Raw genomic sequence first — 18,367 nt, forward strand, 5'->3', positions numbered from 1 at the left:
AGGAACCACTAGCTTTCATATATTCTCATGTTTCTTCTCCAACACTTTGTTTTTGCATTATTTAAACCAAATTAAACATGTTTCATTATTATCAAGGCTAAATAGATTTTTATTGATGTGTTATATTAAGTTAAAATAAGTGTTCATTCAGTATTGATGTAATTGTCATTATTACAAATAAATAAATAAAAATTGGCAGATTAATCGGTATCGGCATTTTTTGGTCCTCCAATAATCGGAACCGCCGTTGAAAAGTCATAATCGGTTGACCTCTACTAGATACACCATATCAATACATACGGACACTAGGTACACCATATCAACACATCCGGACACTAGATACACCATATCAATACAACACGACACTTCAAATAATGTTTTATAATGGACCATAGGTCTTTGCATGATGGTTGATGAGTGAGGTGAGGTAATAAAACAACAGCAATATCCATCACCTGGCTTCAACATGATTACCAAGCTCTCTTGCAGAACACACTATTAACTGAAACATCTGTACACACCAGGCCAGCGCCTACTAGTGCGAGGCCTCTGTATACATTCTATCATTTAGCATTTTTCAAGCTGAAAGACAAAAAAAATACTTTCATATGAAAATAAATGTGAATACCACATATGAGTAATTCCACATAATATGCTACTATGGGAGAGCTTGGCCATCTGCCTAACTGGATGGCACATGCTCACATTTTCAAGTGCCAACACTAGACCCTTTACAGGCTGGCAGAGTGCTTGATATGTGCCCCTCAAGACCAAAAAAAACAGCTACACATGTTGTTGAGTTCAGACCATGCAATAGGTCATCAGTCCTTCCTGTGAGAGGATGGCACTGTGTCAAAGGTCTTCAAACAGAGGAATGCCAGCTTGCAATGGCAACATCCACTCAGAGGAAAAGACATGTCTTTAGGATGACTATTAATGGCCTCAACTCCCTAGCCTTGTTTAGGTCGAAATCTGTTTGTGCTGTCAAACACGTCACATTCGGCATGACAATGACCATAGGAGTTGGCAAGACAGCACAAATAGATCTGGGATCAGGCTATGATCAACTCCCATGATTCATTATTAAATTCCTTAGAATTGGGTGGGATCCCTGTATGAAGTAACTCTGCAAGCTCTGCAAGAATCAAATCAGGTGTTGTGAATGAGCAATACAATTTAACAGTAAGTGACCATGTAGTCTACTTAAGATAAGAACTGTTTTCACTAACGTTGATCGTTTAATTTAATTTTTTAATTTAAAGGTCAACTTAATAATGGTCAAGTAAAAAAACATTTGATTCAATTAAAACCATATTTATTTCTGTACACATGATCTGCAAGGTGAGATGTTACCCGTACAACAAAAAGGTGCATGTTGACCTAATTCTCAGTATTGTGTACATACTTTCAGCAGCTACCAGACTGGAGTACTGTAGCTTACCAAAGGCACCTTCCCTAAAGATAGTGAAGCTAGCTGCATGTCCTCTCTTGCTGCAGAACCTGCAGATCAACAAGTTATGAAACTGATGTAGTTTGCGCCTGTCCTGATGATTCAGAGAGAAAGATCTTAAAATGGCAATAAATTCAGAGATGTTTAGACAGTTTTACCCATTCTGTAATGGTTCTATTCTTTCTTTCATATAATGGTTGGTTGTTCAGAGGCTCCAGGGGAGCACAAAAGGCCCAGGTCACCAGACATGTCTCATTGATATTTATGGTGGAAACTGGAAAGCAGTTGGTGGAAACTGGATAGTTAATACTACTCTGCTTCTATACTAAAGCAATAAGGCACAAGGGGTTAAGGTATATGGCCAATATACTACGGCTAAGAACATCCGTTAGCCGTGGTATATTGGCCATATACCACAAACCCCTGAGGTGCCTTATTGCTATTATAAACTGGTTATCAACGTAATTAGAGCAGTAAAAATACATGTTTTGTCATACCCGTGGTTATAAACTGGGTGGTTCGAGCCCTGAATGCTGATTGGCTGACAGCCGTGGTATTTGGTATATTACTTCTCTAATTACATTGATTACTAGTCTATAATAGCCATAAGGCACCTCGGGGTTTGTGATATATGGCCAGTATACAGTTGCTAAGGGCTGTGTCCAGGCACTCCGTGTTGCAGTTGTGCTTAAGAACAGCAATTCTCCGTGGTATATTGGCCATATACCACACCTCCTCGGGCCTTATTGCTTATATATACACCACGGTTGTCAGCCAATCAGCATTCAGGGCTCGAACAACCCAGTTTATAATCGTGACATTAAAAAACATTCTATGTAGCAGGTGGTGTGGCATGTTGATGATGTGTCATGTTGTATTGAATTGGAATATGGAATATTGGTAAACTAGAAACAACCTTAACATAATGCTAACCCATTCCCAACACTAGACAGTTGTGTTTACATTAGGTTGCAGGGGGTAACAACCTGCCCCCCCCCATTTAAATTTTGACAGCAATTAACCTCAATTTTGACAGCTCACAACTGTCAAAGTAGGCTACTGCTTAGGGGTTATTCAACAACTCAATTATTTCCGACAGGCAGAGAGCCCTGTAGGTAAAATAAAGTTAACACAAACATGAGAATGCATAACTGTTGCTGATTTCTGGATGCACTAAAGTTACCTTATGAACGTCGTCTTCCCCGTAGAATACTGTCCAACCAGTAGAACCATTGGCTTGCTTTGAAAATCCGCTGCCTCCAACGCAGGTGAGTGGAAATCATGGAAAAGATAGGTTTCTTCCAATGGAAATAATTTTTTGGAGTAAAGTTGTTGAAGACCCTCCGTCACAGTTTGGTACATCTCGCCGTCCTTGTTTCTGCCTCCTTGTTCCTTATTCACCCAACTGAACATGATGATGATGCTCCTCTTCTAAGTTCCCAAATCAAGAACTAACGTTTTACTTCCTGATTTTCCACAGCTTTCAAAGTTTGAGCAACGAGGCTACTTTGTATCCGAATATCTTACAAAAATTGGCACTGTTACTTTGAATCAAATATGTTCTTTGGCAACTGAAAAACGTGGCATCTGGAATCTACGGTTGTTTTCCCAACACTGCTTGATGGCTGCTCTCTACAGTAGCTCCTCTGTGCGGCGCAGTAGTTCACAGCGTTGCAGTGGTTCGCGCCACAGTGGTGCCTGTGCGAAGATGAAGTATTATGTTAACAAGATATTCGGGTGACAGCTCTAACAATGGAAATACATGTCCTCAACGATGGAAGGCAGGCGAGATCAGAAGGGACCATTCTAGCCAATGAGAGTGCAGATAGGCTACGCGTGTGAACAACAGACACAACCAAGTTGTTTTTATCAAATTTGCCGGAATGCCTCGTACATCAACTTATATCAGTAAATTTGTAACAGCCTACACATTATGAAACCTATATTCGATTAAATAAGCCTCACATAATTTTACACTCTCATTGACCGCCATACAAAAAGAGCTTATCTCACGCAGACAAGAGTAAATACTCTCGCCTCGCCTCTCCCTCTATGATTTGCATTACCTTAACGGCACCGCCCTTCCCTATGAATGACCTAGTGACATGAGACTGAATATTCCAGAGGGAAAAATACTGAGTCTACCCCAAGCCCATTTATACATTTCAATGACGTGACATTGTCATAAGGGAAGTAAAGTTTTATTACTCGATACTGCAAACTTGAATGGACAATACAAGTTTGCATTGAAGACTTGGAAAACTTAAATTCGCTCATAATAATGTTGAATGAGGACAGGACTTTTATATTGTCAAATTTTTACAGACGCCATGGAATCCATATTAAGTGACAATGATAATACATGTACTGCATTACATATTGTATGTAGGCACCTAGCAACATGCATGTTGCTTAGACACAGATGTCAGAAAGAAAAATGTGGAATCCTACAATGCCTTCACATAACCACATGGTTTATATGTATGTACGTGAAAACCTTGGCTAATTATTTAATAGTTGCCAGGTGGGAGCAACTTTACAAAAATACTAGAATGCACATTTATCGTGGAGAATATACATGACCTGAATGTATGTACCCTGATCAGAACTGTCATACAGAATGTGGAATTGTGTTAGTCTGCAACAGTTCACTCACTCACTGATGGATACACTGCCAGGTTCTCCTGAAATGTCACTTTGTAGCTGTAGCCTACCTGTGGTGGAAAATATACTGTAGAATAACATTCTGTACTATCCTGACATCTAGTGGAAGGAGAAGATAGACCCGCACCACGGAGGGTTCCCCATATTTGTTTTTGGACTGTTTCCTATGAAGCAGTGGTCCCCTACAGTCTGCAGACTTTTTTGTCCAAGCGAACCCACAACAGCCAACCGCAAATAAACGTATCATCAAGACTTAAATTAACCAACTTGTGATCACTGTACATTTTCCTTGATTCCAAATAGGACAAAGTGTAGCTCCCATTTCCTATGCCTTAAAAATGAATTCAAGATAACCTCTCTATTACACTCTGTTCTGTCTTCTCAATCTTATTCCATCCCATGCCTGATCTTTTGGTGTCTGCTTCAAGCTCCAGCCTCCCGTTGTTTCTCTGGTGTCGTCTTTTCTGTCTCCCTTGCGGGTTCCAGGATAGAGCTTGACTGGTGATGTAGGAGGGCTTTCAGAGGGTGTGACCAATCCCTCCCCATCTTCTCCTGATTTCCTCCACAGAAATCAAACATCAAAGCACATTCAAGTTTTGTTGAACAATTTTATTAATACACATTCAAACATAACTTGTGCAAATAACATTCTCCATCAACCATCATGAAAACAAGTCACTGTCACTTTGTCTCAGCTCAATCAACATGGTTGGAGTTTTAATGAGGCATTTTGTTTTCCCAACTGTTACAAAAGAAATATGATGCACAGCATCTGTTCTGAACATTACAAAACAATGTGTAAGTTACAAAAAGCAGTATAGAAGTAATTTACAGATCTTTATAGATCTTCAAAATGAAAGGCTAGTCTTATTCTTAACTCCGCGAGACAGTGGCATTGCTGTACCGGTGTGTATCCATTCCTTTGTGCCATCTTTGTCTGTGTCTGAAATGGCACCCAAATCCCTATATAGTGCACTACTTTTGTACAGCTCTGGCCAACAGTAGTGCACAATATAGGTAGCAGAATGACATTTCAGATGCAGACCAGATCCACTAAAACCAAATCTGAAATAAGAGCCTGCACACAAGACACACCCTACTGCTCACACAACACCTGTTAATAAAAGCTTGTCAATCAACAACTTTCTCCAACACAGTACATTCTGTACTTTAACAATGCAATAATACAACCAAACTTCACCAGCAATGCAAACAACATACACAACAACATATTGCATTGTATCTCCTTATTCAACATGTCATGTGGGATTGTATCTTCTGCCTTTAATGTAGACATGTTTCATCAACGTCAAGTAATGAGTTCTCAGAGATATTTGCTATTACAGAAGATAGTTGGGCACGGGACAACTATCTCCACACCTCGACTTGTGTTGGATGATGCACTGTCCCATGTTCTTCAAGGCAGAAAGTATTAATGTCTACTGAAATATATTCACTATCTCCATTCTATATGATGTTTAGTTCTGGTAGATTGCTATACATACATACACATACACACACACACACACACACACACACACACACACACACACACACACACACACACATACACATACATACATACATACATACATACATACATACATACATACATACATACATACATACATACACACATACATACTGGGTCCATGTAGTTTGATGATGGTTGCATCCTGATAACTTGGGTTAGAATGATCCACTATCCATTGCCATTTATACCTCTCCCTGCTGTGAGTAATATAGGCATTCCTTAGATTTTTTAACATTCAGCCTGGTTGAAAAATAACAATGTCCTTCTCTCACCTATCTGGTGAGCAACACAGGCACCAAAGGCAACTGCTCTGAGGTCCACCCAGCTCTTTCTGCGGGCTTAGGCTGCACCTTGAGATCTGCAAAGAAACCTTACTCTTATTCTAACTTATTTTCTTGTTCTCCATCCTTCTTTCTGCTCTCTCCATCCCATCTTTTGCAATCTCTCTCACATAAGGGCACCCTGATCCAGATACATCTGCTGTTCTCTACAGACCAGGGGTCAAGGGTCAGGGAGGTCAGATGTGTCCACTGTGACCTTAATGAAGATGGTATCATCTTTGATGTAAGTACCGTTCTCCAGCACAGTCTGGGCCACGAACAGCGGGCAGCCCGAGGCTATGTTCATCTCTGCCGTGGGTCGTCTGAAGCTGCTGCTGTTGGGGTCTGGTTTGAAGGCATCCCCTAGGTGCTTCCTGGCTGGGCCCTGGTCCATCAACATCAGAGTCACCTTCTGCTTAAAGGGCCATAGCAGCAGGGCATCGTACTCGCCACGCATCACCACAAAGAACAGAGACAGGTGGGTTCCTTTCCCCATGCCATCTCCGTTCAGGTAGACCCGGGCACACATCTTGTAGCCAAAGTATCCAGTGTAGAAAGGCTGGCTGTAGAGAGATAGGGTCTTTGACGCCACGGCTTCTTGTTTCCGCCGCTTGTAGTCACGGATCTTCCAGATGAGCGTCCCATTGAAGGAGGCCGTCTCTAGGACCTGGAAGCGCAGGTCCATGTCGGCCAAGCGGATCTCGTGGACACTCAGCATGTCGTCCTGACGGGAGAGCTGTGTCTCTAAAGAACCTGCAGAGAAACAATAGAAAGCCAATGGAATAAGAGTCCTCCTGTATGTTTGTACCACTCTGTACTGGTTTTTATATATATTTATTTTTTCCCCAATTGGTTTAGACTTGTCTCATCGCTGAAACTCGTGTACGGACTCGGGAGCGGCAAAGGTCGAGAGCCGTGCATCATCCGAAACACGACCCAACCAAGCCGCACTGCTTCTTGACATAATGCCCACTTAACCCGGAAGCCAGCCGCACCAATGTGTCGGAGGAAACACTGTCCACCTGGCGACTTTGTCAGTGTGCACTGCGCCTGGCCCGCCACAGGAGTCACTAGTGCGTGATGGGACAAGGACATCCCTGCCGGTCAAACCCTCCCCTAACCCGGACAACACTGGGCCAATTGTGCGCCGCCCCATGAGTCTCCCATTCGCAGCCAGCTGTGACAGAGCCTGGACTCGAACCCAGAATCTCTAGTGGCACAGCTAGCACTGCGATGCTCGGGAGGCCCTAAAGCACTGTTTTTTTCCAATCACTGCTTTGCTCATAATGTAGCTTCAGACTTTGAACATATCAAAATCGGTCCATCACACTACACTCATTCTGAGCAACTCCTAAAAGAGGTACACAGGTTTTAGCGACTGTGAAGTAGCAAAGAATGACAGAATTCCCAAGACAAGTGTTGAGAGAGACAGAGACACTGAGGGAGAGACTAGAGAGCGAGACAGAGAGAAAGCTAGACAAAGGAAGACAGATATAGAGCGAGACAGAAACAGAAAGAGAGTGAGAGAGCATTCAGGGGAACTCACCTAGTGTGTGTGTGGCTGGGATGGCCCCGCCCCTTCCTCCCTCTAGCGTTGCAACCCTGGAACGAATGCTCTCCACGGTGCCTCGTAGTGTTTCCACCTCCTCTCGGATGGTCCTCAGAGACCTCAGCTCCAGCTCCATCTCCAAAAGCTTCTCAGAGTGGGAACTCATCAAGTTCTACATGGAGAAAACGTCCACAAACACATACATACAGTTACACACACTTCATGTAGCCTAGGGGTAGGTAGCCTAGCGGTTAAGAGCATTGGGCCAGTAAGCTGAAAGAGCGTTGAGCCGACTAGCGAAAAATCTGTCGATGTGCCCTTGAGCAAGGCACATAACCCTAATTGCTCCTGTAAGTCGCTCTGGATAGGAACGTCTGCTAAATGACTTCTAATGTAAGTTCCATACATGACAGGACTTTACCTCCAACTGAGAAATCAGTAAATGGGACTGTGGGACAAGACAAGTATTATTATGTATGTCAAAGACTAGCATTACATCTTTATTGAGAGGTTTTATAATGACAGTGTACAAAACATAAACACATGTTCTTTCCATGACAGAATGACCAGGTGAATCCAGGTGAACACTTTGATCCCTTATTGATGACACACTTCAATCAGTGTAGATGAAGGGGAGAAAACAGGTTAAAGAAGGACTCACCTGGTCACAGTTCAGACATGGAATGTGCATGTGTGCCATTCAGAGGTTGAATGGGGAGAACAAAAGATTGAAGTGACTTTGAACGGGGTATGATGGTAAGTGCCAGACGCACCGGTTTGACTGTATTGAGAACTGCAACGCTGCTGAGTTTTTCACATTCAACAGTTTCCTGTGTGTATCAAGAAGGGTCAAACACCCAAAGGACATCCAGCCAGCTTGACAACTGTGGGAAGCATTGGAGTCAACATGGGTCAGCATCCCTGTGGAACGCTTTCGACACCTTGTAGAGGCCATACCCCAACAAATTGAGGCTGTTCTGATGGCCAAAAGGGGGTGCAACTCACATGTTTTGTACACTCAGTGTATTTTGACCTTTTCATTTACCTGCATGGTAGTGAGCTTCTGCTCCAGCTGTCTGTTATTCTCCCTCATCTCCTCGTACTGAGACTCTGTTTCAGACAGACGGCTGCTTAGGCCTGGCAGAACCTTGTACCGCTCCAGAAGCTCTCCTTTAACATCCTCCATCTAGATGGGTGGGAAACATTCTGTCTTAATACTGCTTTCATTACTCTGAACTACGTAACCATTCAGCCCTGCAATTAGTTGGTTGTTAACAAGTTAGTTGTGGTTGAATATTCAGTTTAATTTCTCCCAATGTATTATTTTGGGGTACTTGTCAAAATACATTTTGTTAGAATGTATGTGTTATTTGTAACATGTAAGAGCACATACTCAAATTTGTGATTAGATCATGAGTCAAAACAAGTATGACAGGTAATGCAGATAGATACAAGGCAACATATTTATACACTGTATGCCTTGCATATGGAATGAAATAGAAGTTGGTCATGATGCTGGTGAATTTTCATTATGTTGACTTTATACATGTTTCCTTTAATGGTACACAGGGCAAATTGTTCTAAAGAACAAAGTAGAGTTGATTACCTTGGCCTCCAGCGTAGTGTTCCTTGTTGCCATCAGACGCAGGTGTTCAGAGGCAAAGCTTGATTCATGATCCCTCATGTCTTGGTTGAGACCCTACAGAGGAATATCAGGGAAAATATCATATCAGTAACATACCAGCTTAAAACTACTGTATGTTCTCTTAAATGCGTTGTAGTTCAGTGGGACAATAGCCAGACAACAGAGTAGAAGAGACATCATGAGGAGTTCATAGTGGCCATGATATTACAACTTATATTAAGCATATTATTATTAATACCACTTTTAACAATCATAGTATCATGAAGACTGACCTTGAAATTGCATCCAAAGCGGATAAAGGAGCAGGTGACATGAGCCTTGGGGCACACATGTTGATGACTTGTCAGCTGAGAGTAGAAACACATTTAGGTTCAATCATGTCCTTCTATACCAAGCATTTACATTACAATGTGGTCTCAATTAAATGGGCAACTGTATCACAGCATCTATAACTATGTTACTCCATCTGATGGTAAGAGAAAAGCTGCCCATACTGCCTTGCATGAATACATTTCATACTACAAACATTAAAATACACTCCTTACCTCGCTCCGTAAGATGGAGGGAAAAGTACAATGATTGGGGCAGGCCACCGGACATGAAGGACAAACGGTTTCTTTGTGTTTCTGAAAAATTTAAATAAGAATAAGAAATAAAAGTAACAAATAATTAAAGAGCAGAAGAAAAATAACAATAGCGAGACTATATACAGGGGGGTACAGGTACCGGTACAGAGTCCATGTGCGGGGGCACCGGTTAGTCGAGGTAATATGTACATGTAGTTAAAATTATTAAAGTGACTATGCATGGATAATAAACAGAGAGTAGCAGCAGTGTAAAGGGGGGGCAATGCAAATAGTCTGGGTAGACATTTGATTAGATGTTCAGGAGTCTTATGGCTTGGGAGTAAAAGTTGTTTAGAAGCCTCTTGGACTGAGACTTGGTGCTCCAATACCATGCCATGCCATGCGGTAGCAGATATTCGGTGTTGTTGTCGGTGCTTAAAAGGCAATTCCACAACTTTTTAACTTAATTTCTTCATCTCCAGCACAATACCAGTGTCTACATATGTGAAAACTTTACATTTCTACGTTTTGTATAAAAAAATATAAAAGTAAAAAAGACCCGATGACGTCATCAAAAGTTTAAACATTTTAAAAACAGTAATTTTCAAACACTGGGTGTTTCTCAAATAGCATAATTATGAAGTTAAACGTTTGCTGTGTGCATATCTTATTCCGTCTATTGTTGCCTTTGTCCTGGCTGGAAGAAGGTTCGGTGAATGGGGAGGTGCAGCGTGAGGTAATACAGTAGGGGGAGTGCAAGTGCTTCTCAAATGTAATATTTTATGCGTTCTCCACACTCTCATCTTCACAAGAACGTACTCAAGAGAACGTTGTGGGAGAATGCACTCGGCACTTGGGAGTGTGGAGCACGGTAGTATGCATATTGAGAAACACCCTATGAGATTTGCGGTGACACACCATTATGGTGCTGGAGAAAATGAATATATGGTTGAAAAGTGTCGGAATTGCCCTTTAAGGTGGACTAAAATATGTGCCAGTACTAATTTTGGGTGCCGGTCACAATATTCTATAAGAGGTACAGGTTCGGTGAGCACCGGCCCAACTCAAGTAGTTGTTCTAGTTACCTGTAATTCAGTCATGGCCATCTTGTGCATGCAGAATTCACAGGTGGTCTCTCTGTGTTTACATTTCCAACTCAAGTGCTCAGGAATGTCTTTGCGCATCATCTTCTCTTTGCACTTTCCTAAAGGGCATGGCACCTCAAAATACGGACACACATTCAAATGATCCTGGGAAAAAAGGAGGAAAGGGAATCATAAGGATTTGGTGTAAAGAAAATGTAGCCTATTATGAAGTGCTATAAATAAGATCGCATTTGGGTTGTAGTCATTACAGTTTCAACAGGAAACGTTCAACCAATGTGACTGAAATCAACGAGAATTGTAGATAAACACTTTTCTAGAGTTTGAATAATGACTGTGCGTAACAATGGGACTTTTTCAATTTCCCTGAGTCAGTCAGACACTTACCATGACCTGATGTAGACTCATCTGCTCCTTACAGCCATTCTTCTCACTCCTGCAGTACACTCTCAGAGCCATGATCTCTCTATGGCAGCACACATCACGGAAGATCTGACAGAAAACACAACGGCTACTGTGAGGAGACACGCTGTGATTATGTACGAGGCCATTTAGAAAGGGCATAGTGATGCAAATCATTCACATAGTCTTACCTTGTCTTTGAACAGAGGCTCCATATCTGCTGGACATACTGGATTTGGTTTGCTGTAAAGACGACAAGACATTTAGGTACATTAATACGATGATGATTAACGCGGAGTGAGAAATCTATCATTATAAACTGGGTGGTTCGAGCCCTGAATGCTGCTTGGCTGACAGCCGTGATATATCAGGGTATGACAAAACATTTATTTTTACTGTTCTAGTTTGTAACCAGTTTATAATAAAGAACAGCCCTTAGCCGTGGTATATTAGCCATATATCACACCCCCTTGGGCCTCATTGCTTAATTAACTAATGTCCAATCAACTCCTCCTTTAAGCAACATGTGGCAAAGGACATCATTATTTCTCAATCATAATCATCACACGATCACAACCCCCATTACCAGAAGACAGCTGACATATCAAACACACTGACAAGAAGACGTTTGTCATTTCTCAACTATCATTTCCTAAAAAAAAAACATGCCCCTTCACACTCATCATGAAACTGAAATCTCTTGTCCTCAGGCCTCACCTTAGCTGCTCGGAGATGCAGGTTTCACAGAAGCGGTGTCCACACTCTGTCTGCCTGGGGTTGCAGAGCACTAGCCTGCAGGCCTCACAGCAGTATTTGGGCTCTGGGGTGGCTATGAAGTGGTCCCAGAAGCCCCCGTGCTGGGGTAAGAAGCCTGCCTCGGGGTCGCTGGGCCAGGGGCGCTGGGCCAGAGAGAGAGCAGCCAGGGAGGGAGAGCGATGCTGGAGGGGGATCTGCAGCTCCCGCACGTCCGCATTCCGCCCTGCTGACATGACCTGGCGAGGGCACGGACACGGACACGGACACACACACACACACACACACACACACACACACACACACACACACACACACACACACACACACACACACACACACACACAGAGAGAGAGAAAGACAGGAGGGAAGAGATGTTTAATAAAAATGCACCCGACAGTTACAACATACAGGACAAACACGCATTTCATAAAAAAGGAGTATACAATCGTCTTATGTTACATGGTCTTGGAGTGGGACAATGGTGTTTGAGCTGAGGATGTGTGTGTGAGTGTGTTAATGCTGAGCATTCATTGCCACATCAACAGCCCTGACTCTCAGGCCAAACCTTGGGAAACCCCTTCATAACAGACATAGTTAACTGGGGCTAATGTTATCTCTGCTCTGGGGGGTGCGGTGCAGTGCACAAGCAGGAAGGCCCGGCTTGGGACTGGAATAGAGCATATCCAAAAGTAGATGGAGTAGAGCTGGGTGGATAAAGTGAAAGTTATCAACACCAACCATACAGATCATTTACCGCAGGCATTTTGCTGAGATCTTTTACTATGATAAGTAGCCTATACTACATAAATGTGAAGTTGAAATTAAATAAGTTTACTAATATGGGTGACTGTTAAAAGGACTGTTGATGGCTACAATCAAACTATAGTAGAAGTAGTAGCTCAAAAGGATAAAAAACAACTGTGGTGGTGCACATGGTTATAAACATATCATCCTATGTTTTTATTGTTATTGCATCAATTCAGGAAATGTATCGCAATACGGCTTTTGTCCATATGGCCCTGCTCTAATGGAGGACAGGAGAGCTTAATCTAAACTGACACAAGCCTTTATTATAGACTTGCCAACACATTATTCATTTTCCGAGGGCAAGCAACAGGAGGGCAAGCAATCTAGGCTTGAACATCCAACCCAAATTACAAGATAAACCCTCCTAAAATACAGCATCATCCACTGAACATCCAACCTCAAACTGATCAAAACATATGTAAGGTTCTACTAAATATGTAGCTGGTCTTCCATCATTGTCCTTTTGCCTTTTGGTAGGCCGTCATTGTCAATAAGAATTTGTTCTTAACTGACTTGCTTAGCTAAATAAAGGCTAAATAAAAAAAATAAATTATAATAAATATGGAACATTCTTCCAACAGTGCCTTCAGAAAGTATTCAGACCCATTTTAACCATATTTTGTTATGATACAGGCTAAAATGGATTAAATACATTATTTTCCTCATCCATCTACACACAATACCCCATAATGACAAAGTGAAAAGTTTTTGAACTAAAAATAACAAAACAGAAACACCTTATTCATATAAGTATTCAGACCCTTTGTTATAACAATCCAAATTGAGTTCAGGTGCATTCTGTTTCCAATGATCATCCTTGAGATGTTTCTACAACTTAATTGGAGTCCACCTGTGGAAAATTCAATGGAATGGACATGATTTGGAAAGGCACACACCTGTCTATATAAGGTCTCACAGTTGACAGTGCATGTCAGAGCAAAAACCAAGACATGAGGTCGAAGGATTTGTTCGTAGAGCTCAGAGACAGGATTGTGTAGAGGCACAGATCTGGGGAAGGGTACCAAACCATTTCTGTAGCATTGAAGGTCCCCAAGAACACAGTGGCCTCCATCATTCTTAAATGGAAGAAGTTTGGAACCACCAAGACTCTTCCTAGAGCTGGCCGCCCGGTCAAACTGAGAAATCGGGGGAGAAGGGCCTTGGTCAAGGAGGTGACCAAGAACCCGATGGTCACTCTGACAGAGCTCCAGAGTTTCTCTGTGGAGATGAGAGAACCTTCCAGGAGGACAACCATCTTTGCAGCACTCCACCACACAGCCTTTATGGTAGTGGCCAGACAGAAGCAACTCCTCATTAAAAAAGCACATGACAGCCCACTTGGAGTTTGCCAAAAGGCATCTAAAGACTCTCAGACCATGACAAACAAGGTTCTCTGGTCTGATGAAACCAATATTTAACTCTTTGGCCTGAATGCCAAGGGTAATTTCAGGAGGAAACCTGGCACCATCCCTACAGAGAAGCATGGTGGTGGCAGTAACATGCTGTGGGTATGTTTTTCAGCAACAGGTACTGGGAGACTAGTCAGGATCGAGGGAAAGATGAACGGAGCTACGTACAGAGAGATCCTTCATGAAAACCTGCTCCAGAGCGCTCAGAACCTCACACTGTGGCGAAGGTTCATCTTCCAACAGGACAACGACCCTAAGTACACAGCCAAGACAACACAGGAGTGGCTTCGGGACAAGTGTCCGAATGTCCTTGAGTGTCCCAGCCAGAACACGGAATTGAGCCCGATCGAACATCTCTAGAAAAACCTGAAACCTGTGCAGCAACGCTCCGCATCCAACCTGACAGAGCTTGAGAGGATCTGCAGGGAAGAATGGGGGAAACGCCCCAAATACAGGTGTGCCAAGTTTGTAGCATCATACCCAAGAAGACAAGGCTGTAATCTCTGCCAATGAAGCCTCAACAAAGTACTGAGTAAATGGTCTGAATACTTAAGTAAATGTGATATTTCCGTTTATATACAACAACAAAAAAACTGTCTTTGCTTTGTCATTATGGGGTATTGTGTGTAGATTGATGAGGGGGGAAACTATTTCATCCATTTTAGAATATGGCTGTAACAACATGTGGAAAAAGTAAAAGGGTCTGAACACATTCCGAATGCACTGTATGTGGAACATTCTTCCATCATGCATGTGTATTGTTCAAAGGAAGAATTCCATGAAGCTATAGATGAACACAGACCTAATGACTGAACCCTCAGCTCTACATCCTGTCTCACATGGTTCAACTATCTCATTCATACAAAATGAAACAATTCAGATTCACACTAGTTAGGATATCAAGACTGGCCACTTCTACAGGTTTGCCTTCAATTTTCCCTCAACGTTGAAAGTACATCAGCCCATCATCACTGGATGAGCAAGTGGGATAAGCCTAGGCTATTGGCTGACCAGTTCCTGTGGTTCTCAGGGGACTTCCTGGGATAGTGAAGGGGCTTTTCCACATGCTGCTTCACCGCTGTCTATCATCACTGACTGACTGACTGACTGCACAAACACACACACACAGGTGTAGGCCTACACAAACCCTAGACCCAGCTGAATCGAAGCTGCCAGCAAAAGTTTGAAATGTAGATTGGCTAGGCTATATATCTAATTCAAAGCATATAGTACAGTTGAGATCGTCTTGGGTACATTTGGGCCGGGAATGAGATTAATCAGGTCTCTCTTCCTCTACGGGAAATCGGTTTGATGAAACGCAGAGCATTATGTATAAAAGGGTATTTCCCCTGTTAAATACACTCACTGATTTACATGGAGAATAAACAAGATCTTTTGAGAAATAGGCCCAATATTCTCATCTTTAAACCTGGTCATATGCTTGATGTTGACAGGTGAAATTGTATGTAAGAATGACTGGATGGAGAAAAGTAGAGGGAAATTTGTTACATGTTGTAGCTTCTCAAGTGCGATCATCTTCAAATCAAATCAAATGTTATTAGTCACATGCGCCGAATACAACAGGTGTAGTAGACCTTACAGTGAAATTCTTACTTACAGGCCCTTAACCAACAATGCAGTTTAAAAAATATGGATAATTAAAGAGCAGCAGTAAAATAACAATAGCGAGACTACATACAGGGGGTACCGATACAGAGTCAATGTGTGGGGGCACAGATTAGTCGAGGTAATATGTACATGTAGGTAGAGTATTTAAAGTGACTATGACTATGCATAGATGACAATAGAGAGTAGCAGCGGCGTAAAAGGGGGGCAATGCAAATAGCCTCGGTAGCCATTTAATTAGATGTTCAGGAGTCTTATGGCTTGGGGGTAGAAGCTGTTTTAGAAGCCTTATATGGCCATGCAATGCACCAGCTATCTATTCTACACAGACATTACTGGTACAGAGGTCAGTTTCTCCACTCCAATCATACAGATGTAACCAAGTCTTGAATGCTGCTAGAGTATCATGACATCCCCAAAAAAATGTAACATGTAGGGGAATTCTATGACTGACCTGTCATTGTACATGGGCAATTCCACAGTAACGGAATTACGCTGAGACCCCCTTTTTTCACTTTAAAATGTATGAAAAACAAAAACTATTGATTTCAATGTTTAACAAACAATACAAGTATCTGGTCCTTCTGTAGCTCAGTTGGTAGAGCATGGCGCTTGTAACGCCAGGGTAGTGGGTTCGATTCCCGGGACCACCCATACGTAGAATTTATGCACACATGACTGTAAGTCGCTTTGGATAAAAGCGTCTGCTAAATGGCATATATTATGTGCACAATGGCTACTTTGAACAACTTACATTGTAAATAATCATAGTGGAAAAACTGTGCAGATGCAAAGTTTGGTAACAGAATTACTGTAAAATCTCCCTAAGTTTTATTCTGTTACAAAACTTTCTATCTGCACAGTTCTTCCTGTAAATATGTTTTTGTAAACTACTATTTCCACTGAACATTTTTCACTGTAATTTGAAGTCAATGTTTTGGCTTGGAATACATTTTGAAGTGAAAAATTTGAGTCTCAGCAGAATTCTGTTACATGGAATTGCCCACGTGTAATTCTATAGCCTGAAAGCAATAGAACATGTTTCAACTGTGTGAACAGACATCCAAACAGCTGAATATTACGAGAATAGAGAATCATGCTTTTTCACAGTGATCTTAGATCTGGTCAATAAAAAAATGAAACAGATTCCATAAAAAAAACATTTTCAATGTTTCATATGCATACAGGCATACTGTTTAGCATGATTCAAAGGCAATATTGACATATGTTAAAGCATATAATTTGAATTTAGATAAATTTATTTTGCAACCAATATTCACCCAATAAGCCAATACACTAACTGTGTACCTTGTGTGAGCCTGTTTCAGCGTACTCAAATAATTTATGCAAATGACTTTGATGCACTGACTAGACAACTAATTTGTCATAACTGCAATGAATGTATTACACATGCATTGGCGTAATACTGAATATATAATACAATGAGACATGTCAAGGTGATTATATAGATTAATCCATTTTTAGAATAATTTCACAATTGTTTAGATGGCTAAATCTCGCAGGCAATTCAGTACACCGAAATTGATATTTGAAATTACCTCATACCCCAATTCGAAGCCTCCATAGCTCCCCGCTTTGGTACACCACTGTATGGCTACTCAACATGTTTTTAGAAACATAGCAGCTACATGCTGTGTTCCCACATTGTAACATGGACGATATTATTAACTTCCCTAGTTAGCAACAATACTTACATGAATCAGATCTGTAACGTTGACAAATGCAACGTCGTTTTTCAGGAGCTACAATGTTATAAATGGAGCTTCGGTGAATGGCACGTTCATGAAGGCGAACACCACAATGTAACCGCTTACAATGAAAACGACCGAACTCCGTTTTTAAAATAGGCAGCTAGAGTATTTTATCCGTAGCTGACATCGTAAAAACAATATTAAAGTAAATGTTTTTTAAAATCGAGATGGGAACATAGCAAAATGGAGCCGCCGCTCATTCTTCTGGCTGTTGATGTCTCAGTTGGAAAGCCCCCCTTCGGTATTTCTTCCCCAGGAAATCCCCGTCACGAAGAAAAAAATTGTAGTCAGCCAGTGACAGGCAATGTTTAGTATCGGATTTCCTCTAGATGGCAGTGTCATCAACTGTGAACTGTACTACGGGAATTGCTGTCAGACACAGAAATGTGCAATGGTCTGTACACTCGGTACCCATCACATACTCTACTTGAAAAATGTCTTCCTATCCAAGTAAAAACATTTATAGTTGTGCTATCTGTTCTGAAACAATAGCTCATGATCCTTCTTCAGAAAAGGCATCATCCCTTGAACTGCTCATCACTCAAGGTTTTATATACACTTAGTGTACCAAACATTTGGAACACCTTCCTAACATAGAGTTGACCTAAATATGACAAGTCGTGCTGAACGACAGAACAAATGAGCCTGAGTGCCAACCTGTTTATGTCATGTTGTGACTGACAATAAGCAATGGAGTTGGCAAGAGCAAACAGGTCTGGGACCAGGCTAAAATCAAATAGCAGGAAAATACAAAAAGAGCATCC

The 18,367-nt window shown here is 41.7% G+C and overlaps 2 protein-coding genes across 2 annotated transcripts in view; both read right to left on the bottom strand.

Moving 5' to 3' along the window:
- LOC118368116 (EH domain-containing protein 4-like) overlaps nt 1-3,439 on the bottom strand; it is a 41,654-nt gene extending 38,215 nt beyond the window's left edge. Inside the window, exon 1 of the mRNA XM_035751894.2 lies at nt 2,634-3,439. Within this exon, the coding sequence (XP_035607787.1) occupies nt 2,634-2,863 (230 nt within the window). The 5' untranslated portion in view covers nt 2,864-3,439. The remainder of the gene's footprint in view (nt 1-2,633) is intronic.
- Nucleotides 3,440-4,702: 1,263 nt separating this feature from the next.
- LOC118368117 (TNF receptor-associated factor 3-like) lies at nt 4,703-17,863 on the bottom strand. Its single transcript, XM_035751896.2, has 11 exons — nt 17,547-17,863; nt 11,951-12,225; nt 11,425-11,476; nt 11,219-11,323; nt 10,814-10,978; nt 9,708-9,788; nt 9,435-9,509; nt 9,124-9,216; nt 8,563-8,703; nt 7,515-7,689; nt 4,703-6,721 (listed from the first exon to the last, which is right to left on the bottom strand). The coding sequence occupies exons 2-11, from the start codon at nt 12,220-12,222 to the stop codon at nt 6,150-6,152; spliced, it is 1,731 nt and encodes a 576-aa protein (XP_035607789.1). The 5' UTR covers nt 12,223-12,225; nt 17,547-17,863; the 3' UTR covers nt 4,703-6,149.
- Nucleotides 17,864-18,367: the final 504 nt, after the last annotated feature.

Source organism: Oncorhynchus keta, chromosome 35 (genome assembly GCF_023373465.1).
Source record: "Oncorhynchus keta strain PuntledgeMale-10-30-2019 chromosome 35, Oket_V2, whole genome shotgun sequence".
NCBI classification, from domain to species: Eukaryota; Metazoa; Chordata; class Actinopteri; order Salmoniformes; family Salmonidae; genus Oncorhynchus; species Oncorhynchus keta.

Coding starts and splice junctions, on each gene's coding strand:
- LOC118368117 (XM_035751896.2), bottom strand. CDS start 12,222: ATGTCAGCAGGGCGGAATGCGGACGTGCGGGAGCTGCAGATCCCCCTC. Junction 11,477..11,950: donor TGCATCTCCGAGCAGCTAAG/GTGAGGCCTGAG, acceptor TCGTCTTTACAG/CAAACCAAATCCAGTATGTC. Junction 6,722..7,514: donor CCCAGCCACACACACACTAG/GTGAGTTCCCCT, acceptor GTTTCTCTGCAG/GTTCTTTAGAGACACAGCTC.